A 24,782-nucleotide genomic window follows, 5' to 3' on the forward strand; every position below is an offset into this window, starting at 1 on the left:
TGGAAGGCTAACAGTAGTTCCATAAGGCTTCCACTTCTGGATGATGCTCCCAACAGTGGAGACAGGTAGGCCCAACTCCTTGGAAAGGATTTTGTACCCCTTGCCAGCCTTGTGACCCTCCACGATCTTGTCTCTGATGGCCTTGGAATGCTCCTTTTGTCTTTCCCATGTTGACCAAGTATGAGTGCTGTTCACAAGTTTGGGGAGGGTCTTAATTAGTCAGAAAAGGCTGGAAAAAGAGATAATTAATCCAAACATGTGAAGCTCATTGTTCTTTGTGCCTGAAATACTTCTTAATACTTTAGGGGAACCAAACAGAATTCTTGTGGTTTGAGGGGTTGAATAATAAATGACCCTCTGAATAAACTTTTCACAATTTAAAAAAAAAAATAAAAAAAGAAATAACATTCTTTTTTGCTGCAGTGCATTTCACACTTCCAGGCTGATCTACAGTCCAAATGTCACAATGCCAAGTTAATTCCGAATGTGTAAACCTGCTAAATCTGCAGGGGGTTGAATACTACTTGTAGGCACTGTATATGAGTTTCTAACATCATAGCGCTAACTTGAATTGCTTTTTTTTTATATATAGTTTTGTCCTATGAAATAATTAAAATCTGATAGATCAGTTTCAGTATTTTATCGGCCAATAGTAGACAAAAACAACTATAGCATAAAAGCATATAAAACTCAAGTAATACAATAATCTAATATGAATAAAAGAAAATAAATCTGACTTACTTATTCTTGAGATGCTGTACACTCCCCAGGCATCTGAATCGGCCATTCACCATTATAGCCATTCTTGTGCAGAGAGCTTCACATTCTTCCATACTGTACAAGACCAGAAAGAATAGGTTAGGCTATATAATATATATATATATATATATATATATATATATATATATATATATATATATATATATATATATATATAAATATTGTTACCGCTATGTAAGTATTGTCTGCTCTCTTTTATCAAAGCAATGGACTATTTTAGAAAACGCAGAGGCACAAGACCACAGGTTGTAATACTTCCTGACCACACTTTACTGAAATGTATTTTCAGAAGTAACACTAACCTGTGTGAAGTTAGCACAACGGATCTCCCTTCTTTAATAACACTCAGGGCACAGTTCCATAAGAAGCGTCTTGCTTTAGGATCCATCCCTGTGGTTGGTTCATCCTGTTATTTTAAAGAAAGATTCAGTTAAAGGGGTTGTCCACCTTTGGGGGACATTTTTTTTTTTAGTTAAATGCATGAATTTGTGGCTAAAAAACTTTGCTTTTTTTAAATGTTGCATTGCTTGGCTTTTATAGTGTCTTTGTTTCCCTGTATGTTCAACTTTGATGTGGTCTGTGGTACTAAATCACCTCAGAGGAGCTCCGAAAAGACAGACAAAAAGGGGGTTGGGACATTTTTTTTTTACTTAAGCGCATGCATTTGTGACTAAAAAAACATATTTTTATTTTTTTAAATGTTGCATTCTTTGACTTTTATAGTCTTTGTTTTCCTGCACGTTCAACTTTGATGTGGTCTGTGGTCCTAAATCAGCTGAGAGGAGCTCCGAAAAAGACAGATTGAAAAAGAAGTCACAAACTCCCCATCAGATTTCCATTGTGGGCTGACGGACTGATTTGCTATGAACTCATTCTGCAGCAAAGAATACACCATGTCACACAGAAGCTATAGAAAGCAACCAGTGCAACATTTTTTTAAAGGGAACCTGTCATCAGAAATTTAGCTATAAACCTAAAAGTTCCCCCCTCTGCAGCTCCTGGGCTGCATTCTAGGAAGCTTCCTATAGTTTTTGTGGCCCCTTTTATTCCAAAATAAATACTTTACAAACTTGTACCTTTTCGTATGCAAATTTCTTAACTCTTCCATGGGGGCGGGCTGCCTGATGTACGTTGCTGTCCTCCTTTCGATTTACGCCGCCCCGAACGCTGAATTTCAAACCTCAGGACGCCGCCCCTGGGCGCCCGTGGTCCCGCACATGCGCTGTGCTACTGTAGCGGTGCCGTGCACTATGTGCACGTGTGACCGCTAGTGACGCTTTGCGCGAGCACGAGGTTATGGGCGGCGCTGTGAGTGTCATCAGCAAGTGCCGCCCATAACCTCGTGACCGCACTTTCGCCTATTCCTCCAGCGTTCTGCGCAAACGCTCGCTGGCCAGATGACCGGACGTCACCTCCTTCCCATCCTGCTCAGCAGCAGGAAATAGATGGGAGGAGCGGACGGAGCAGTCGGTGCCCGCGCAAAAGCATCACCAGCGGTCACACGTGCACGCAGTGCACGGCACCGCTACAGTAGCACAGCGCATGCGCGGGACCACGGGCGCCCAGGGGCGGCGTCCTGAGGTTTGAAATTCAGCGTTCGGGGGCGGCGTAAATCGGCAGGAGGACAGCAACGTACATCAGGCAGCCCGCCCCATGGAAGATTTAAGAAATTTGCATACGAAAAGGTACAAGTTTGTAAAGTATTTATTTTGGAATAAAAGGGGGCACAAAAACTATAGGAAGCTTCCTAGAATGCAGCCCAGGAGCTGCAGCGGGGGGAACTTTTAGGTTTATAGCTAAATTTCTGATAACAGGTTCACTTTAATGAAACCCAATGGCAAAAAATATTTTTTAGAACCAAATCATATATGCATTTAAATAAAAAAAATAGTTTGCAATGGTGGACAAATCCATTAAACATCTAGCATTAAAGTGTTGAAAATATAGCTGCCATTTTATAAGCATATTCTATATATTTAGATACTATGAATGAAAGTAATATAAAAAAGCAGTAGATAAGTAACTTACTAAAAATACTACTGGTGGTCCTCCTATTAAGGCAATGGCTGTGGACAATTTACGCCTGTTTCCTCCGCTGTAGCTTCCTGCACATTTGTCGGAGTATTTCACTAAGCCTAGCTTCCGCACAGCCCATTCAGCAACCTAACGAAAAGGACAACAACAACATCATCAACCTTACACTGCTGGAACATTGGACGGTAAATCCTAGATCATAAGAATAATAATAAGAAAATAATAATAAAAAGTACCAAAAAAACCTCAGATCTACTAAAACAAGCTTAGCTCAATAATACTACTACTACTCATTACATACAACAAAAAATAAACGGCATGCAATTTAAAGGGGCTGTTCACTTTATCTTTATTTTAACAGATATGTTGGGGACATGATTTTGTATTATAGGCGCTCCTCTTTCCTTGCTGAATGCTATGTTCTCAAAATGGCCACTAATGGAGGTACATGTGACCTGACCAGTGTATCAGCTTCCTCCAATAGAATGCATCTTTCCCATGTGAAGTGTTTCAATTGGAGGAGGCTGTTGGACAGGTCTGGTCACATGTCCTTCCATCAGCAGCCATTTTGAGAACTGGAGCTCTGCATAGTCAGTGAGGAAGGCAGTACTAACAAGTTGGAGAGCTTGTAATATTATAGATTGAATTATTATTATTATTATTATTAATTTCATAAAATAAAGATATAAAGTAGACAAACATGTAATCTCTTTTAATTAGAGGCTAAAAGATATAATTCCTGCTAAAATGTTGTGGCTAGCATCTCTTTTAGCTATGGCGATAAAAGATAAAAATGTGATTTGGGAATTTTTGGCAGGGATACTTTATAAAGCTGATAATATTTGCTATGACTGTATACTACCAGAAATGATATCCATTTTAAGGCATAAGAAATCTGACAAGCTGACAGTATCTCCTAAGATAGTGCTTGAGTTGTATTGCAAAGAAAATTAAAATCTATCAAAACAGTGCAAATTGGGTGTTGACTGGACGGACCCAGAGAAAGGTCATAAGTCATAAATGTCATCAGTCAATTTTATAGGCAGTACAATGTACAATACGATATATAAGGGCTGCAATAAATGGGGATTGTCCAAAATTAGAAAAAACGGCACCTAAACTAAAGGACTTTTATCCATGATTACGGACTTTTTCTAGTCTGAACCAGGTAGGAAACTACCGTAAGACAGGTGTGTCCCACACACCACGCCAACCATTCATACAGCTTGGTGCAGCCCTCCAAATGCTGCAAAGCAAATCCAGTTTTGTAATATCCAAGGCAAGACTCCTTCATATATTAGAAAATTCTTTTTTGGTCCCAATATACATGAAGGGATAAAAACACCTTTTTATGGCTTGATGAAGGCCCTGCGTCAGCCGAAACGTTGCGCTGTTTTTATCCCCTCATACATTGGGACCAGAAAAGATTTTTCCAATTGATGGAGTCTTCGGTGCCTTGGATATTACAAAATTAGGTAGGAAACTAAATTATACTTGGAAGTGTTGTGAGTGCCATTTTGTCTATATGGAATGGAAAAGTTTTTATATATTTTTAATCTGTTGGAAAATTTTCTAATTTTTACGTTGTGTATGGCCACAGCAGGCAGGAGTGGCATTTCTTTGCCTGAGTTGAGGCTTCAAATAATTTTTGGCAATCTGGACTACACGTATTTACAAAAAAAATCTTACCTTGCAAACCTCCTTGTCGGGCACTCCACGCAACAAGGCGTATAACTCCAGATGCTCCCTCCCTGTCAGTAGCTCGTTGATGGCATCAAATTGAGGACAGTACCCCATATTCTGATGGACTTCTTGAATATTAGACAAGATGCTACAAAATATACACATAGGTTTATTATTATTAGTCTATAATTTCTCTTAAAGAGATTTTCAAATTCTGGAACTTCTGGATCTGTCAAAGTGACACTGATGGTGGTCAGCAACTGTTTTTTAAGGACATGATATTTATATCTCTCTAAATGCCATTCCTAGAATACCATTGACATTTCAAGCTGTAGCTGTGACCAGGATAAATGAATAGGGTACACATGAAGATGCATTCAAGTTACTTTAGATAGACCACCCAGGGCCAGCATCAACACCTGGCAATATCGGATGAATGCCATGGTACACTGGGGACGTAACTGCCCACAATTGCTCTTTGATCTGCTTCCCATTACCCAGGACAGATAACCCTGCAGTCTCCTTTGTCCATAGTCATTTCTGCTACACTACCCAACGCGGCTGTCTTCCAACATGCTAACCATGCTGTGGAGGACACATCTACACATTTCACTTTTTAAACCACGACCAGGCCATACTCTATGGGAGACAGAAACACTAACAGTGAGCCATGGGCTGCATTGTTGTCTATGAAAGGATTGGTTTCTGACTAAAAACCCACTATGGTTTTATTATCCTGATGCTACAGATGTCACAAAAGCTCACCTGTGTCCCTTCAAGAAAGCTTCTCCAGCAGTCACATCGGTATCTCCAGTAAGCATCTTGAATGTCGTAGTCTTGCCAGCACCATTCACACCTAGCAGGCCGAAACACTGCAAGCAAACGAGAGATGATTAACTTTCTTGTACACAAGCATTTTAATAATACTTACATTGTGCCTTTTACCCAATCAGTACAGGTAGTGTGTTAATAGTTTCATACAATAGAATTACCTAGAATGAGATATTGAACTTTTGCAACTACTCTGTGGATTGATTTACATTAGCAATCTATACTGAACAAATATATAACTCCAACACTTGTAGAAAAATGGATCTAGAAAGAAAGAAAAGTGTTGCGTTTATATTTTTGTTCAGTGTATGTAAGGACATTGTTAATTTGATGTATGTTGTATTGGTTAGAAGATAAAATATTTCAAATAAGAAAACGGTTTGGAAAATAAGGAGAAGAAATGTACTGCCGATGGATTGGTGTCTATTAATAATAGGGTGGTACAGTACCTCTCCTGGGGGTATGCCCACACACAGTCTATCAACAGCTGGCTTTCTTTTCATTCTGTAGATCTGAAAATAAAGGCTATAATTAGAAGAAAATCCATACCATGTCAATAAATTCTATACTGTTTATGTTTCCCTGTCGTCTCCCTGTTTTTTAGAGACTAGTGACAGCTTTAGGACTGGAGCCTCTCATCTCCATCTGGGACTCTACATTGAAATTTTGTTTTGTTTCTCTTGGTCCTTAAACAGTTAATGTCAGTTTTGTTGCTAGCAGCTTCCAAGCAGTGTATGTCAGCTGCAGCTGCTCTGTGGGCATGCACTTTTGAGTTTAAGTAGCAAGGTTTCCCAGTAATCTTTGCTGATTATGCAAAACCATTTGTATTCTGACCACCTTGGTATAAGGATCTGCTGTGGATTCATACTGACGTTGTATCTTCTCTATTCTGGTTATTAATCCCCTGTTTGTTTCAAAAACCCTCATGTTGTATTAGTGCAGCGGTGGGTCTAGTGAACCTTACCTTCCCACTCCACTAGCCAGGGCTTACTGTAGGGCCTCTCAGGGCTTCAGCTTCTGTGAGGAACCTGTATAGGATCTGGTGAGGAGTTCAGGGTACCAGTGGCAGGTAAGGGCAGGAGGGTTCCCATCTACCCTCTCACTAGTGCCAAGGCCCACCATTGTTATTGTATTCCCGCTGTCCCCCTTGATTGTGGTGGTGTTGTTGTAGTGCGTTTTTCGTTGTGCGTCAGACATCTGTTGGTCTGAATGCACGTGCCACGCAGATAGCGTGACATGATATGCTTACTTCACTATACTATAATCATCATTGGATACTCTAGGATTCATCTTGTTTATCAGCAAAAGGAAAATCCTTGAATAGGCTTTAAAGTAGGCATTCCCTCTAGCGCCTCTTTGTTCTAGCCAAGAATATAGGTTCCCAATAAGACACAGATGGAGGTACGCTGCAATTACTTTTGACGCTGTATTCTATTCTGAATAACAATATTCCCTCTATAAAAACAGCTCCAAAACTTTTCCTTGATCATCACAAAATGTCAATACAAAAATATGGACATGGAATACCATAGTAACTCTCAGATAGTTACAGATCAGGTAAGAAATATGTAAAGATGGCCATCATAAGTAGTTATTTGTCAATGCCAACTTAAGTCCTAATATAAGTATTCCAAAAATGTATAAAGTATGTCCCTGTGGCCTCCAAGACTTAGATTCATAGTATGATGTGAAGCAGGTGTGATGCTTGACTTTTACGTGCCTTAGGCAGCATACAGATCACGAGTCAGCCATGGGGAGCTTCACCATATTAAACAGGTGTGAGCTTGTCCATACCTTCGTCAGTGCTTTGATTTCCAAGATGTCGCTCCGACCCCCTTCATTCATTATCCTCTGCCGCTCCCTTGCCACGTCTTCATCCTCATCAATTACTGGTGGAAGCTTTGCAGTCACTGGTCTGGAGAGAAGCAGTCACTTGTCATGTGATCAGATACTTGTATGACTTTTAGATTCTGAATTACAGGGAAATTATCGTGTTTCTAATGCCTCTTATTCCCTCTAGCATTTCCTGAAATATTGTCAGTGCTAAACATGAAATTTCATGGTTTGCAACAGATTTTGCCTCTATTACAAACTCTTATTGTTTAGAGTATAAGTATAGATATGCCTGCAGAGTTTAAAGACGGATGTCAGGTCTTTGAAAGAGTCACCTACCTTGGTTTGATGAAAAAACGATACTGGATCAGCAGAGTTATAACAAAGAACACCACTCCTTCTACAGCCATGGCAAAGAGATTTCTCCCAACCAAATCCCAGGACATTGGGGAGACAAAGCGATTTTCTCCTGTAAATGTAGATGAGAAAGTTATTCATCTAGCTATAACCTACCATATCAAAGGCTGCATATAAAGGACTACTCACCAAATCGTTCTAGGGCGTCAGCCATGGCCTGATTCTTCACCATATCAATGAGTCCCCTTCCCAGACAGAAATGTGGGAAGATAAGTAGCACTGACTTCAAAATGTCATTGATGTTGTTGAGTTTCTGAAAAAAAAAAAGAACAGTCCATTATGTAGTCACCAAATCGTCAGTCTTGTACAACTTTCCAATAATACCAATTCCAATCATGAACATCCATACACAGTAAAGGAAACTTGGGATCCCAGGTGGCACAATCAATCGGTAAGTGTATAAAAAATATTTGAATACTTTATTTCTTCATGAGTAAAAAAGCATGGCTTCAGCTACAAAAGCAGATTAAAAAGCAGATGCGTTTCTGGCGCCATGTGGACCCTTATGAAGGTGGTTCACTTCTCAGCATAAGTGGCCACATCGCTGCAAAACTCATAGGGAAGGCTTTTCTCATATACCTTGTGAAGTACATTCTGCCTCTTGGCAATGCTACTGCAGTCCACTTATCCCTATCAAGTGACCCCCAGGCTCTGTGACCTCTGAAATCCGGTGATGTCACGTCAACTTCCAGTTGACTCAACATCATCGAGGCGGGCCTCATTCTCCATGAGTGACTAGGCTGTGGGAAACTTTTCAACTCTCATCACAGCACAGCATGGCTCCTGTTTGTGGCACTCTGAAGCGCAGGAAAGAGGGGACAAGATGCTGGGCTGTGATGAGCAGTGAAACTCCACCCACAGCCAAGTCACTCAGGAAGACTAGGGCCAGGCTTGGTGATGTCGGGCCAACTGTAAGTTGATGTGACCTCACCGGATCTCAGAGGTCACGGAGTCCGGGGGTCACTTGATGGGGATGAGTGGACTGCAATAGCCCCGCTCAGAGGCAGAATGAACTACACAAGGTATTTGAGAAAAGCCTTCCTTATGATTTTTACAGCAATGTGGCCACTAATGCTGAGTAGTGAACCAGCCCTTTAATGATATAATAATGTGTAGCATCTTGGGAAACATTTTAAATACACATAGACCAATCATATGGGACATAATTAGACACAATAAAACACCTCTGTGCATCAAACTCATTCAAAGTCATTTAGTTATGCAAAGAAGAAAAATAAATCCATGGTTCAAAAAATGCTGAACACATTGAAAATACAAAAAGATCAGTACAAATAGTCGGTACGTGATACTTTTTCAATAGCAAAGAAACCAAAATGGAAAATATCAATATTGACTGTGCTACTTGGGATCCCAAGTTTCCTTTACACTACATGGCTATGCGGCACCCGCGAGAGTGAGCACTCATCGGTTGCTCTCCTTGGCCTGTCATTCCTCAAACAAACATGGTGAGCTTACTTTCCAGTTTTGAATCATGAATATATTTCTAAAAGATGTACTTACATTATTAGTAAAAAGTTCTAGCACAAACGTGGCCACACTGCCATTGATTCCAATAAACAAATTAACACTGGTTAACACCACATAGGCTGTGCTGGGGATCTTAAAAAGAAAGGAAGCTGGATACATCAGAGGAGTTATAGACCACCTACAAGATAAACCAAATATTAATGATCGTTCAGGAGAATATTGTACTACAGATAATAATAAATTATTAATGCTGCATAGAAAATGCTCCAGGAGAACTGATCATCCCTGCAGTGACATGGATGAAGACAAGCAGAGCTATGACAAAGGAGTCCTCCAGGAATAGAAAAATTAGATAAATAAAGGCGATATCAATAGAATTTCCTAAGCACTCTAAATTAGCAAATCACAGCATATAGTTAATATAGATGCTTGTGAGCATGTGCAATAGGAAGCACCACTGCTGTGACAGCAATATAATCTAGACCATGTACTGTTTAGATATCTTAAGGTCTCAGCAGCAGGTCAGAAAAACAGGATGGGCAGTAGCGTGAGTCGCCTCTCCTTAAGGTCCAGTCACACTAAGCAACTTACCAGCGATCCCAACAACGATGGGGATCGCTGGTAAGTTGCTAGGAGGTTGCTGGTGAGATGTCACACTGTGACGCTCCAGCGATCCCACCAGCAACCTGACCTGGCAGGGATCGCTTGAGCGTCGCTCGCTACATGAGTTGCTGGTGAGCTCACCAGCAACCAGTGACCAGCCCCCAGCGCCGCGTGGAAGATGCTGTCTTGGTAACTAAGGTAAATATCGGGTAACCAACCCGATATTTACCTTGGTTACCAGCGCACGCAGCTACACGTGCAGAGAGCAGGGAGCAGCGCACACTGAGCGCTGGCTCCCTGCTCTCCTAGTTACAGCACACATCGGGTTAATTACCCGATGTGTAATGCAGCTACATGTGCACAGAGCAGGGAGCAGCGCAGAATGCTTAGCGCTGGCTCCCTGCTCTCCTAGCTACAGCACACATCGGGTTAATTAACCCGATGTGTCCTGCAGCTACATGTGCACAGAGCAGGAGCCGGCACTGACAGTGAGAGCGGCGGAGGCTGGTAACAAAGGTAAATATCGGTTAACCAAGGACAGGGCTTCTTGGTTACCCGATGTTTACTGTGGTTACCAGCCTCCGCAGAAGCCGGCTCCTGCTGCCTGCACATTTAGTTGTTGCTGTCTCGCTGTCACACACAGCGATCTGTGCTTCACAGCGCGACAGCAACAACTAAAAAATGGCCCAGGATATTCAGCAACAACCAACGACCTCACAGCAGGGGCCAGGTTGTTGCTGGATGTCACACACAGCGACATCACTAGCAATATCGCTGTTACGTCACAAAAGTTGTTCGTTAGCAGCGATGTTGCTAAGTGTGACGGGGCCTTTAGCATAAACAACCATATCTGCAGTATTTGATCAGACTGTTCAATGGCAGCATATCTTCCTACATGGAAGGGACAAAGCTTCCTACTGCACATGCTCAGAGGCACCTTTCCTAATAACAGTCTGGGGGCAGCCATAGGTCAGTGTACCCAGACGAAGGTAATTTCAATGTACTATAGTGATGTGCTCACTAGACTAAACAAGCATGATTGGCTACATAAAGGTATTTAGGAACTTTTAAAGAATAATATTTTCTTTTTTTGTTTTTCTTATTCACAGAGAACCCCTTTAAACACACAGTTTATGTGCTCTGCAAGTTAAGACTTAGTGAAAAATCTATATGTGTATGATATAGATAATAGCAAGTACAATAACTTACCCATATAACAAAAGTAAAAGTGCCAAAACTGGTAAATTGGAGGAAGACACATAGGAGTCTTGCTGGAAGCAGATGAATATTATAATGACCAAGGTGGCTGGTACAATATAGTTACACTGGAAAGACAAATAAAGAATAAAACATCAGTTTTGGTCTGTTATGTGACACCAGAATACCTGCTTCTAAGAAGCAGAGGTATATGCCATGTTTTGTTCTCTTACCATGTCCCACACAAAGTTGGCCAACCAGTAGATTACGGGCTTCACCCCACTAATACACTGTAAATGTTTGGCTTTGGTCACTCTCTCCTGGATCAGGAAAACTACAAAGCTTGCAGGCACAAATGACATGGCAAAAATGACACAGATGGACACCAAGACATCCACCGATGTGGTCATCCTATGGAATACACAGAAACGGCAATATAGAGAAATCAGTCAACAAAGTGTATTGCTAATTGTCACTATTGTCTATTACACACAAACTAATGGTAATACTTACAGTGCAACCTCAGAAAGCTGTTCCTTGGTGAGGTTTAAAGGATGATTGAAGGCTGTAATCCCAAACTTAGCAGGGTCCATTCCCTCAGGTAGTCGGGAGCGGAGGATGGCGTTATTCATTACATTTAGGAAGGAGCCGATAGCATGCCAGCCTTTGTTATTAAACCATACCTGAAATTATACAGTTCTGGTCTGTGATCACTGCAGCACATTCACAAATACACCGCATGGATAACATGCAATAGTTAGCATTCTACGGTAAAGACCCAGGAGGGGCGAAACCTCGATGTCGCTGGATAGAGATGATGGTAGATATGGTAAGTGCTAAGTCAGAAGGAAACAAGTTTTGTCTTTTACTAGGCATTGCCCCCACTAGCCAGATTCCTACTACATACTGATGAGGGGCAAATACCCCGAAACGGCTGTCTGTGGATGGATACCATGTTTGGTATAGGTGGTCTCCTTGACTGGAGACTGCCCTTCCTGTGGTTGTTCCTTCCCGGTGAAAGACCTGGCTAGTTTCCTGGCAGCATTGAGAAACATGTGATGGTGTCTCCGCGGTTTTCTTATTTGCATACTTCCCAGGGGGCGTTGCTCTAGAATCACTGCGTTGAGAAACACGTGATGGTGTCTCCGCAGTGGATATGTTGATCTCCCTAAGGTCAACAATGCTTGCTTAAGAAGTCAAAAGGAAAAGCAGTAAGTCATGGCTCTCACGTTGCCTGGCCTGAAGTCCATGAGGGCCATCAGGTACTACCTTTTCTGCTTTTTCAGTGTCACACCACATCTTCCTTCATCTTTATTCTGTGACATCCATAATAAAGACCCAGGAACCATCAAAGACTAACTATAGACGTAAGAGAGACTCTCTCTTGCTGAAGTATTCAACTACGAACATCACTGTGAATTGTATCACAAAACCATATGATCACTTTTGAAACAGACTATAGAGTGTGTAGTAAATCTTCGAGACAGTTACCCGAGGGGCCCTACACCCTCTACTTTACTAGTACCTCCCAAAACTTGTGTGCACAAGAATTTCTACTAGTAACCTGCAGTACAGGACAGAAATTGTCACGGAGGATCATCCAGAAGATGCCACAAGTGCTGGATCTTCCAATGATACCTCCTACTATTTACATATAGTCCCCAGATAGCACAATGATATGGTATGCAAGTAATCTTGTCATACAATACCCTTATAATACAGGAGTGTGCTGCCAAATAATACCCAAATCTGGCCAAAGCAATAAACCAGGCAATGTTCCTAGATCCATCCTTCAGGCACTATGTGTGCTATTGGAGGTGAAAGCTCAGGGCCTTCATTCCCAATGGCACAAGGAAGCGCCAAACAAGCAAAGAGTCTCATATTTTATCAGAATTATCTAACATTTCTTAAACAATACATCAAATTGTAAGGAGTGTATTAATTGAATTATAGTCAGAGAAATCATGCAAAGTAAAATAATGAGGTATGGAAAGTCATTAATCATTACCTTTACATTATCTTTTGCATCAAGCCCTTTCATAAATGTCCCAAAGCTGTCAAGGAAACGGTTAGCAGCCCCATTCTGAGAAGAAAACCAAAAACAAAGACCACCAATCTAATTAATGATATAGTTATACCGTTTCTTATACCATGTCTACAAAATTGAAATAACAGTATCTTACATTAAAGGGAATCTGTGAGTAGGATCGACCGTCCTACGCTGTCTATATGGGCATGTACGTCATAGGAAGCTGAATAACATGATTCCTTGATATCCAATGTTTTATTCCAGAGGATCCTACTGACAGATTCCCTTTGAAGACTGATCATTGCTTTAATTTTAACTCCATAGATCAAAAGTACATATGAAAATAGGCAACTTTGAAATATATCTTAACAGTGATATTTGCATCTTTCGCCTCCTGGACTGATCTTTTACTCAATCTATAGGTAAAATCTGTAAAATCTATCTTCTGTGAAGACAGATTTTCCAGTAACTGAGATAAGTCATTACAGTTGGTGTTTTTTAAATTCTATGGACAGGGAAGAGGGAGGAGCTAGCGGCAGATGCAGACATTCCACTGCAAGTTCCATAGAACTTTATGAGCGCCAACTGTCATCTTCTATCTCAGTTAGGCGGGAAGTCTGAATTCACTGAAGACAGTTAGTACCCGAGAACTGAGAGTTTTGAAAATTAAAAATCAGTCCAGGAGTAGAAAGCAGCAGATTTCACTAATAAGATGTATTACAAAGTTTATTGTTATTACATGTACTATTAAGGTATGAAATTAATACATAAAGAAGGGAATTTTGTTTACTTACCGTAAATTCCTTTTCTTCTAGCTCCAATTGGGAGACCCAGACAATTGGGTGTATAGCTACTGCCTCCGGAGGCCACACAAAGTATTACACTTAAAAGTGTAAACCCCTCCCCTCTGCCATACACCCTCCCGTGCATCACGGGCTCCTCAGTTTTGGTGCAAAAGCAGGAAGGAGGAAACTTATAAATTGGTCTAAGGTAAATTCAATCCGAAGGATGTTCGGAGAACTGAAACCATGACCAAGAACAGTTCAATCTGAACAACATGTGTACACAAAAGAACAAACAGCCCGAAGGGAACAGGGGCGGGTGCTGGGTCTCCCAATTGGAGCTAGAAGAAAAGGAATTTACGGTAAGTAAACAAAATTCCCTTCTTCTTTGTCGCTCCATTGGGAGACCCAGACAATTGGGACGTCCAAAAGCAGTCCCTGGGTGGGTAAAAGAATACTTCGGTAAAAGAGCCGTAAAACGGCTCCTTCCTACAGGTGGGCAACCGCCGCCTGAAGGATTCGCCTACCTAAGCTGGCATCTGCCGAGCGTAGGTATGCACTAGATAGTGCTCCGTGAAAGCGTGCAGACTCAACCAGGTAGTCGCCTGACACACCTGCTGAGCCGTAGCCTGGTGCAGCAACGCCCAAGACGCACCCACGGCTCTGGGAGAATGGGCCTTCAGCCTTGAAGGAACCGGAAGCCCAGCAGAACGGTAGGCTTCAAGAATTGGTTCCTTAATCCACCGAGCCAAGTTGACTTGGGAGCTTGCGACCCTTTACTCTGGCCAGCGACGAGGACAAAGAGTGCATCCGAGCGGCGCAGGAGCGCCGTACGAGAAATGTAGAGTCTGAGTGCTCTCACCAGACCTAACAAGTGCAAATCCTTTTCACGTTGGTGAACCGGATGAGAACAAAAGGAAGGTAAGAAGGTATCCTGATTGAGATGAACAGAGGATACCACCTTCGGGAGAAATTCCAGAACCGAGCACAGAACCAGCTTGTCCTGGTGAAACACCAGGAAGGGGGACTTGCATGACAGCGCTGCTATGTCAGACACTCTGCAGAGTGACGTGACTGCACTAGGAAGACCACCTTCTGCGAAAGGCGTGAAAGAGAATATCCCTCATTGGCTCGAAGGGTGGTTTCTGAAGAGCCGGTATCACCCTGTTCCGATCCCAGGGTTCTAGCCGACGCTTGTAAGGAGGGACTATGTGGCAAACCCCCTGCAGGAACGTGCGTACCTGAGGGAGTTTGGCTAGACGCTTTTGAAAAAAACACAGAAAGCGCCGAAACTTGTCCCTTAAGGGAACCGAGAGACAACCCCTTTTCCATTCCGGATTGAAGGAAGGACAGAAAGTGGGCAAGGCGAATGGCCAGAGAGTAAAACTCTGATCAGAGCACCAGGATAAGACGATCTTCCACGTCCTGTGGTAGATCTTGGCGGACGTTGGTTTCCTGGTCTGTCTCATAGTGGCAATGACCTCTTGAGATAACCCTGAAGACGCTAGGATCCAGGACTCAATGGCTACGCAGTCAGGTTGAGGGCCGCCGAATTCAGATGGAAAAAACGGCCCTTGAGACAGCAAGTCTGGCCGGTCTAGTAGTGTCCACGGTTGGCCTACCGTGAGATGCCACAGATCCGGGTACCACGACCTCCTCGGCCAGTCTGGAGCGACGAGGATGGCGCGGTGGCTGTCGGATCTGATCCTGCGTAACACTCTGGGCAGCGGTGCCAGAGGAGGAATACGTGAGGCAGGGAAACTGCGACCAATCCTGCACTAATGCGTCTGCCGCCAGAGCTCTGTGATCTTGAGAACGTGCCATGAATGCCGGGACCTTGTTGTTGTGCCGGGACGCCAATAGGTCGACGTCCGGCTTCCCCCAGCGGCAACAAATCTCTTGAAACACGTCCGGTCGAAGAGACCATTCCCCTGCGTCCATGCCCTGGCGACTGAGAAAGTCTGCTTCCCAGTTTTCTACGCCCGGGATGTGAACTGCGGAGATGGTGGAGGCTGTGGCTTCCACCCACAGCAGAATCCGCCGGACTTGCTGGAAGGCTTGCCGACTGCTTGTGCCGCCTTGGTGGTTGATGTATGCCACCGCCTTGGCGTTGTCCGACTGAATTCGGATCTGCCTGCCTTCCAGCCATGGCTGGAACACTTTTAGGGCTAGAACACTGCCCTTATCTCCAGAACATTGATCTGGAGGGAAGACTCTGCTGAGTCCATGTACCCTGAGCCCTGTGGCGGAGGAAGACTCCCTGACAGACTCGCGTCCGCCGTGACCACAGGCCAGGATGTGGGCAGGAAGGATTTTTCCTTTGACAAGAGTGGGAAGAAGCCACCACTGAAGGGAGGCCATGGCTGCCCGAGAAGGAGCAACGTCCTTGTCGAGGGACGTCGATTTGCTGTCCCATTTGCGGAGAAAGTCCCATTAAAGTGGGCGCAGATGAATCAGCGCAAACGGAGCTGCCTCTATTGCTGCCACCAACTTCTCTAGGAAGTGCATGAGGCGCCTCAAAGGGTGTGACTGGGCTCGAAGGAACGATTGCACCCCTGTCTGTAGTGAACGCTGTTTGTCCAGCGGAAGCTTCACTATCGCTGAGAGAGTATGAAACTCCATGCCGAGATATGTCAGTGATTGGGCCGGTGTCAATTTTGACTTTAGGAAAAATTGATGAACCACCCGAATCTCTGGAGAGTCTCTAGAGCCATGTTCAGGCTGTGTTGGCATGCCACCCGAGAGGGGGCCTTGACCAGCAGATTGCCTGAGAGAGTAGGACCGCTACCACAGTTGTCATGACCTTGGTGAAGGCCCGTAGGGCTGTCACCAGGCCGAACGTTAGTGCCACGAACTGAAGGTGTTCGTTCCCTATGTCGAAGCGCAGGAAGTGCTGATATTCTGATACAATCGGCACGTGGAGATAAGCATCCCTGATGTCGATTGATGCTAGGAAGCCTCCTTGGGCCATCAAAGGCGATGGCAAGCGGAGAGATTCCATCCGGAACCGTCAGGTTCTCTGTCCGTTGAGCAGTGTGAAGTCCAGAACGGGGCGGGGTGATCCGTCCTATCTGGTACCACGAACAAGCTGGAGTAAAAAGCCGCGACTACGTTCTTGAAGGGGAACGAGGATCGCAACTCCTCCTGCCTTCGGAGTGTTCACCGCCTGGAAACGTGCATCGGCTCGCTCGGGGGACGGAGATGCTGTGAAGCAACGAGTCGGAGGACGAGAACTGAGCTCTATCCTGTGACCGTAAGACAGAATGTCTCCTACATCGGTCTTGGACATGTGGGGACCACTCCCCTGACCTGGACCGCCATGCAGGAAAGGTTCTCTGTGCCCGGCGGAGGATGAAAATACCCTCGCCTGAGACGTCAAAGACGCTAATTGCGGAGCACAGGATGACCGCATTGATCTGAGACAGAGCAGCTGAGATAGCCTGGAGTGCCCACCCCTGCAAAGGCCGGGGCAACGGACGCGCCTATGGCTTCATAGATGGATCCCATTAGGAGTTCTATCTGTCTGTCCGTGGCATTCTTGAGCGTGGACCCGCCAGCCACTGCTACTACTGATCTAGCCGCCAGTCCAGAGACTGGAGGGCACCTTATGACACTGAGCCGAAACCTTAACAACGTCAGAGAGGAAGGGACAACGTGTGTTATAAGGCGTTCAGTAAAACGCTTGTCCGGGAAGGTGTGCTTCTGGACAGTATCTGTGCATTAGCTGGACTGGGACTGCGGTTCGTGCTGGAGTTTACCACGTAATAACTAGAGGCCACCCCAGGAACACGCTTCGTCGCAGACCGATAGAGGCCTGGGGCGATCCCGCAGTGCCCGGGCCTGTGTAAGGGGCCGGTCTGGACTGCAAACTCCTAGTCTCTTAGCCGACCATTTGTCCATAGCCTGAGACATGGATAGTGAAAATGACCCAGAGAGTTTCTCAGCAAAGCTGTAACTCTGTCCCTGCCGCCTGGACAGGGAACGCCGGCGAAGTTTTCATCATGCAAACTCTGTCGCTGTCATCTGTGCAGTGCCCATAATATAGGCGCACAAGAGGTTAAAATAAGCCAGTGTCTTGGCACCCTTACTCTTTAAGAGCAGACAACAGCCTGTCGTCAGCAGAGTAATCAGTGAGGGTATACAGCCAAAAACAAATAATGCTGCCGAACAGTGAAATCATATACCATATAAATAAACACATATATATATATATATATATATATATATATATATATATATATATATATATATACACTGCGGCACCAAGGGGGGGACAACACCCTAGGAAGACCACCTTTGAAAAACTGGTGCCCCCCAGTGCTCAGTGAGGGGGAAGGAGGATACCAACGTATGCTCCAGCCCTCCCTACGTTATGATGCAGGGCTCTGTCTGCGGGAATCCGGTGGTCTATAGTGATCAGTGAGGGGGGGGCGGAGGACAGCGAGGTGTGCTCCAGCCCTCACTGTCGGCAACATACCGACCATCCCGCCCTTCTCCCTGACTGGCAGGCTCAGGGGCGGGAGTTTAACACACTAGGCCGCAAAAGCCGGGGACTAAAGTAAAAACCGCGGCCGGCAAACAGGCACGGTCGGCGCGGTAGTCCCGGACAAAAAATGCACACCGCAGTCGCAGCTGCGTCTGAGGCCAAGGTGCTTCATGCACCGTGCCAACGGGGACACAGAGTACCTGTAGCTGCAGGGCCATGTCCCTGACGATACTCCGTCTCCTGTCCGGCAGGGGCTGCGGATGTGGCTTGTAGCCACCAGATTCTCTGCCCCGGGTCTCCCTCAGCTGCAGCTAGAAGTTGCTGAAAAACATGGCTGACGGCGTTCTCTGAGGAGGAGGGAGGCGTGGGCGTAGTCACAAAAAAGTGCGGGAATCTGGTGCCCCAGCGTGGGTAATGAGGGGGGCGGAGGACAGCTCAATGTACTACAGCCCTCACTGTCGGCGTCATACCGACCGTCCCGCCCTTTTCCCTGACTGGCAGGTCTGGGGGCGGGAGAATCCCATACTAGGCCGCAAAAGCCGGGGACTAAAGTTGAAATCGCGGCCGGCCGGCAGTGCACGGTCGGCGCGGTAGTCCCGGACCCACACGCACGCCGCAGTCGCTGCAGCGTCTGGGCCCAAGGTGCTTTATGCGCCGTCCCAACGGGGACACAGAGCACCTGGAATATGCGGTACTAGGCCGCAGAAGCCGGGGACTAGAGTTATAAGCGCGGCTGGCAACAAGCGCGGTCAGCGCGGTAGTCCCGGCGCACTAACACGCCCAGCAGTGCTGCAGCGTGTATGACACAAGCGCTCCATGCGCCGTCCCCAAGGGGACACAGAGTACCTCACAGTAGCAGGGCCATGTCCCTGACGATACCCAGCTCCTGTCCAGCAGATTCCCAGGGGCTGCGGAGGGAGCACGGTCCGAGTGTCTGGAGACCGATTATGGATCCCACTTCACCCAGAGCCCTGCAGGGATGGGGAAGGAAAACAGCATGTTGGCTCCTGCCTATGTACCCGCAATGGGTACCTCAACCTTAACAACACCGCCGACCAGAGTGGGGTGAGAAGGGAGCATGCTGGGGGCCCTATATGGGCCCACTTTTCTTCCATCCGAAATAGTCAGCAGCTGCTGTTGACTAAGTTGTGGAGCTATGCGTGGATGTGTGCCTCCTTCGCACAAAGCATAAAAACTGAGGAGCCCGTGATGCACGGGAGGGTGTATAGCAGAGGGGAGGGGTTTACACTTTTAAGTGTAATACTTTGTGTGGCCTCCGGAGGCAGTAGCTATACACCCAATTGTCTGGGTCTCCCAATGGAGCGACAAAGAAATGATTATTACTGTAAGTCTATAGCTCTGTTCCCAGGTCCAGCAGTATTCATGTGACCTGAATTTTAACATCAAAGGTGAATATATAAGATGCATCCCATTACTTTACACACATTTTAATACAGACCTGGACCATGTGTATAAACAAGGTGTTAAATAGAATTAGCAGACCAGGGAAAATAACTGAAAATGTTAAGAATGAAGTACCTTTGCCATGTCCAGTCGTTTCTTGATGTGCCTAATGGAGGATAAAATTTCTTCACTGGGTGGTAATGCTGGGGAGCTGCTGGCACCCAGCGAGAAACCACCATATCTAAAGTACAAACAAGTGTATGGAGGAAGATAAGCACATTGAATAAAATAACATTTACTATCACCCCAAATAAGTAATATAAATATATATATATATATATATATATATATATATATATATATATATATATACTGAACAAATATATAAAGGGAACACTTTTGATTTTGCTCCCATTTTTCATGAGCTGAACTCTAAGATCTAAGACCTTTTCTATGTACAAGCCGATGCTGCGATGTTGCACGCAATAGTCCCCGCCCCTGTCGCAGGTACGATATCTTGTGATAGCTGGCGTAGCGATAATTAGCGCTACGCCAGCTTCACATGCACTCACCTGCCCTGCGACCGTCGCTCTGGCCGGCGACCCGCCTCCTTCTTAAGGGGGCGGGTCGTGCGGCGTCACAGCAACATCACACGGCAGGCGGCCAATGGCGGCGGAGGGGCGGAGATGAGCAGGATGTAAACATCCCGCCCACCTCCTTCCTTCCGTAGAGCCGCTGGCGGCAGGTAAGGAGGTGTTCCTCGTTCCTGCGGCTTCACACACAGCGATGTGTGCTGCCGCAGGAACGAGGAACTACATCGTACCTGTCACGGCACCGGAATGTCGGAGCCTGCACCGATGATAGGATAACGACGCTTTTGCGCTCGTTCATCGTATCATCTAGGATTTACACACTACGACATCGCAAGTGACGCCGGATGTCCGTCACTTTCGATTTGACCCCACCGACATCGCACCTGCAATGTCGTAGTGTGCAAAGCCGCCCTAAGCGACGCTCCAGCGATCCCACCAGACCTGACCTGGCAGGGATCGCTGGAGCGTCGCTACACGGGTTGCTGGTGAGCTGTCAAACAGGCAGATCTCACCAGCAACCAGTGATCAGCCCCCAGCCAGCAGCGACGCGTGGAAGCAATGCTGCGCTTGGTAACTAAGGTAAATATCGGGTAACCAACCCGATATTTACCTTGGTTACCAGCGCACACCGCTTAGCGCTGACTCCCTGCACTCCTAGCCAAAGTACACATCATGTTAATTACCCGATGTGTAGTCTGGCTATGTGTGCAGGGAGCAGGGAGCCGGCACTGACAGCGTGAGAGCGGCGGACGCTGGTAACGAAGGTAAATATCGGGTAACCAAGGAAAGGGCTTCTTGGTTACCCGATATTTACATTGGTTACCAGCGTCCGCAGAAGCCGGCTTCCTGCTCACTGCACATTTAGTTGTTGCTGTCTCGCTGTCACACACAGCGATGTGTGCTTCACAGCGGGAGAGCAACAACTAAAAAATGGTCCAGGACATTCAGCAACAACCGGCGACCTCACAGCAGGGGCCAGGTTGTTGCTGGATGTCACACACAGCAACATCGCTAGCAACATCGCTGTTACGTCACAAAAGTCGTGCCTCAGCAGCGATGTTGCTAGCGATGTTGCTTAGTGTGACGTGGCCTTAAACCTTTTTCTCTCAAGTATTGTTCCCAAACTTGTCTAAATCTGTGTTAGTGAGCACTTCCACCTCACAGGTGTGGCATATCAAGGTGCTAAATAGACAGCATGATTATTGCACTCTAAAATGTGCAGTTTTACTGTGTTCAATAAGTCCGGGAATGTCAGAAAATCAGTCAGTATCTGGTGTGCCCACCATTTTTGCCTTACGCAGTGTAACACATCTCTTTCCCATAGAGTTGATCTGGTAGTTGAATGTGGCCTGTGAAATATTGGTCCACTCTTCTTCAATGGCTGGGAAAAGTTGATGACTATTGGCAGAAACTTGAACATGCTGACGTATACGCCGATACAGAGCATCCCAGATATGCTCAATGAGTGACGTGGCCTTTTGTGTACATGGAAAAAGTCTTAGATCTTTGAGTTCAGCTCATGAAAAATGGGACCAAAAGGAAGAGTTTTATATATATATATATATATATATATATATATATATATATATATATACATTTATATATATATATACATATATATACATATACATGTATATATATGTATATATATATATATATATATATATATATATATATATATATATATATATATATATATATATATACTGCTCAAAAAATTAAAGGAACACTTAAACAAGGATTTTGTATTTTGGTGTTCCCTTTATCCCTTTATTTTTTGAGCAGTGTATATATATATATATATATATATATGTATATATATATATATATATATATATATTTATATATATATATATATATATATATATATATATATATATATATATATATATATATATATATATGCAATGATGGACAGACCACATGTTTGTTTTTTTTTAATAAAAAGATATAGTATACCCATCTAGTGGTCGCAAGCAATCTCTTTATAGTTTATTGTTTTCAAATTTAGGAATATTCATGATGTATATATTTGTATATATTACTAGTAGATGTAGTGTTCCACTTTATATACCGTATGTAATATTAGGATCCCTTAATGATCACTTATAGATTACTCTCATAATAACATGCCAACAAGATATTGTAATGTTTGACCTGCAGCTTTTGCGAAGTCTATGCTCACATTTGCACAGCAAGCGGCATCAGACCCCATGGCTTTTTAATGGTGGCTTTCAGGTTTTACTAAACGTGTGTCATTTTAGCAGAGGAAAAAGGGCCTGCATGCAGCACTACTTTTACATCAAATATGATGGAAGCTGCAATGCCCACGTAATGATTGACTAACACTGACACTGATACTGAACCGTCTTATTTTTATTTAAATATACACAAAGAGCATAAAAACAGGTAATTTGAACAATTACATACCTAAACTCATTCACCCAGATCTTGTTCTTTAAACTAAAAAATGGGAAAAAACAGCATTACAAACTATTTCACGTATACAACATTTTAACAAAAGTACATAGTATTTCCTATCTGAAATTAATTCAACTGGATAGATGGACTTTTTGGATTCTTTTAGCTACATACTGCCGTATATGCAATGTATTCCTCCTGTTGGTAGCTGTTCACATTCAGTTGCCTCACCCCTTTCCACAGGCAATGCTAATTAAGCACCATACTTGGATCTGGTCCGCCTTTATCAATGGTTGCTGTCTGGCACTGGGAGGGTCAGATCTGATATAGTCCTGGTATGTGTAGAGCTTGCTCCACATGCTGGGACCTGGGCTGGCCTCTATCCATAATTGTCTCTTTTGCCACATGGAAGCGGCTATATACAGGTTACAGGTATGTGTGCTTCATTATGGTTCTGCTTTTAACTTCATCTAGGAGGCCGCATGGCACATGAAATACACAATATAGTGGAGGACCCTCCTATTGAGATTTGCGTGACGTTGGCAGGGGTGGCTCAAAGAATTGATCAATTATTTGCTAAAAATCTCATTTTTTATTGTAGTACAGTTGGAATAAATCTGTGAATTTGCACCTTTTATATGATGCATGCCAATTTCAGATCGTGCTGGCTCCCTTTTTTTCTCTCTCTCTATATATATATATATATGCAAAAATAATTCCAGCAATAGAGCAGAAAGTGCAGACATTGTAAACCTATCGGCTACTAACAGCTTTACAGTCAGAGGTGTCCTAAATTGGTTATCCTGCAATACTCTGCTTCTGCTTTTTTGAGGTTCTACTTTATCTTGTAATTTTTGGAATGGAAACAAGTAACAAACTATCATAATTTATTGGCTGGTGGATGCCTCAAGAAATGCAAAGATATTTCTTACCTTTTTCCAATAATCTGTGCATACGTCTTTACTAGATAATCTGATATGTTTCTTCCTGTTAGATCTTGCAGGATGTCTGAAGTGTTTTGTTTCTTCTGTTTGGAAAAAGAAAAAAAACACAGGTATTAAGAACTGCACAGCAGATAATGTTGTGTACATGGACTCAATTTTCCATTCTTGGGGGAAAACCTCTATTTTTGAATTACTATATCTAGTGATGAATGAGCACTACCATTCTCGGGTGCTCGGTACTAGTTATGAGCAGTTGGACTCCCGTGCACCAATTACGATGAAAGTCAATGAGAAACTACAGCATTTTTCCAGAAAATCTTACTGAAAATTGTTAGAGTCCGCCATTGACTTCCATTACACTTCTTACATGGGGCGAGCCCGTCTGAGAGTTCAACTGCTCGTTACGAGTACCAAGCACTCGAGCATGATAGTGCTCACTCATCACTAACTATGTCATCTTCAAATCAAAAATTCAATTATACACCTCTGTAGTTTATATCTCTGACATCCACTACACGCAACCTTATATAATTCTTTATACAGTATAATCATCTACACAAGTGGTGGGGAACTTCTGACCCATGGCTATAAATGGGTTCCATGATACCATTAGATTCAATTCTCAAACAGACTCATTGAGCTGCAGTGCTTGGGCCCTGATTTTTCAGCCCCCGACCCTTTACATTTTCAGTAAAGTGCAACGCACACTGGATTAAGTCCAACGCTGGCCAGTGTCAGGGCGTTCTTTGTGGGCAGAGTTAGCGCTTTCTGCTCTCCTGTCCCACTCCTATGTGATGTATACAGCAGTCTCAATGTATCCTATTTAATGATCATACAGCAGAGTCTGAATGTATCCTATGTGATGTATATTCAACAGTCTCAGTGTCTCCTAAGTGATGTATATACAACAGTCTCAGTGTCTCCTATGTGGTGTATATACAACAGTCTCAGTGTATCCTATGTAATGTATATACAGCAGAGTCTCATTGTATCCTATCTGATATATACTGTATATACACCAGTCACAGTGTATCCTATGTGATGTATATACAAAAGTCTCAGTGTGTCCTATGTGATTTATATCCAACAGTCTCATTGTACCCCATCTGATCTATATACATCAGCATCTCAATGCACTCAATGCATCCTATTTGATGTATACACAGCAGTCTCACTGTATCTTATGTGATGTATATAGAGCAGTTTCAATGTATCCTATGTGATGGATATACATCAGTCTCAGTGTATTGTTGTGAT

At 44.0% G+C, this 24,782-nt stretch overlaps 1 protein-coding gene across 2 annotated transcripts in view; it reads right to left on the reverse strand.

Annotated features, from left to right (window-relative positions):
• ABCA1 (ATP binding cassette subfamily A member 1) overlaps positions 1 to 24,782 on the reverse strand; it is a 162,169-nt gene that overhangs the window by 10,620 nt on the left and 126,767 nt on the right. For both annotated transcript variants that reach the window (XM_075316595.1, XM_075316604.1), the window contains exons 32-48: positions 23,514 to 23,608; positions 22,591 to 22,623; positions 19,703 to 19,808; positions 12,875 to 12,949; positions 11,380 to 11,549; positions 11,100 to 11,277; positions 10,879 to 10,994; positions 9,100 to 9,244; positions 7,708 to 7,831; positions 7,501 to 7,630; positions 7,123 to 7,243; positions 5,778 to 5,840; positions 5,263 to 5,369; positions 4,504 to 4,645; positions 2,809 to 2,943; positions 1,083 to 1,186; positions 742 to 834 (exon numbers count right to left, since the gene is read on the reverse strand). In XM_075316595.1, coding sequence (XP_075172710.1) covers positions 742 to 834; positions 1,083 to 1,186; positions 2,809 to 2,943; positions 4,504 to 4,645; positions 5,263 to 5,369; positions 5,778 to 5,840; positions 7,123 to 7,243; positions 7,501 to 7,630; positions 7,708 to 7,831; positions 9,100 to 9,244; positions 10,879 to 10,994; positions 11,100 to 11,277; positions 11,380 to 11,549; positions 12,875 to 12,949; positions 19,703 to 19,808; positions 22,591 to 22,623; positions 23,514 to 23,608 — 1,937 coding nt within the window. The remainder of the gene's footprint in view (positions 1 to 741; positions 835 to 1,082; positions 1,187 to 2,808; positions 2,944 to 4,503; positions 4,646 to 5,262; positions 5,370 to 5,777; positions 5,841 to 7,122; positions 7,244 to 7,500; positions 7,631 to 7,707; positions 7,832 to 9,099; positions 9,245 to 10,878; positions 10,995 to 11,099; positions 11,278 to 11,379; positions 11,550 to 12,874; positions 12,950 to 19,702; positions 19,809 to 22,590; positions 22,624 to 23,513; positions 23,609 to 24,782) is intronic.

This window comes from Anomaloglossus baeobatrachus, chromosome 1 (genome assembly GCF_048569485.1).
Source record: "Anomaloglossus baeobatrachus isolate aAnoBae1 chromosome 1, aAnoBae1.hap1, whole genome shotgun sequence".
NCBI lineage: Eukaryota > Metazoa > Chordata > Amphibia > Anura > Aromobatidae > Anomaloglossus > Anomaloglossus baeobatrachus.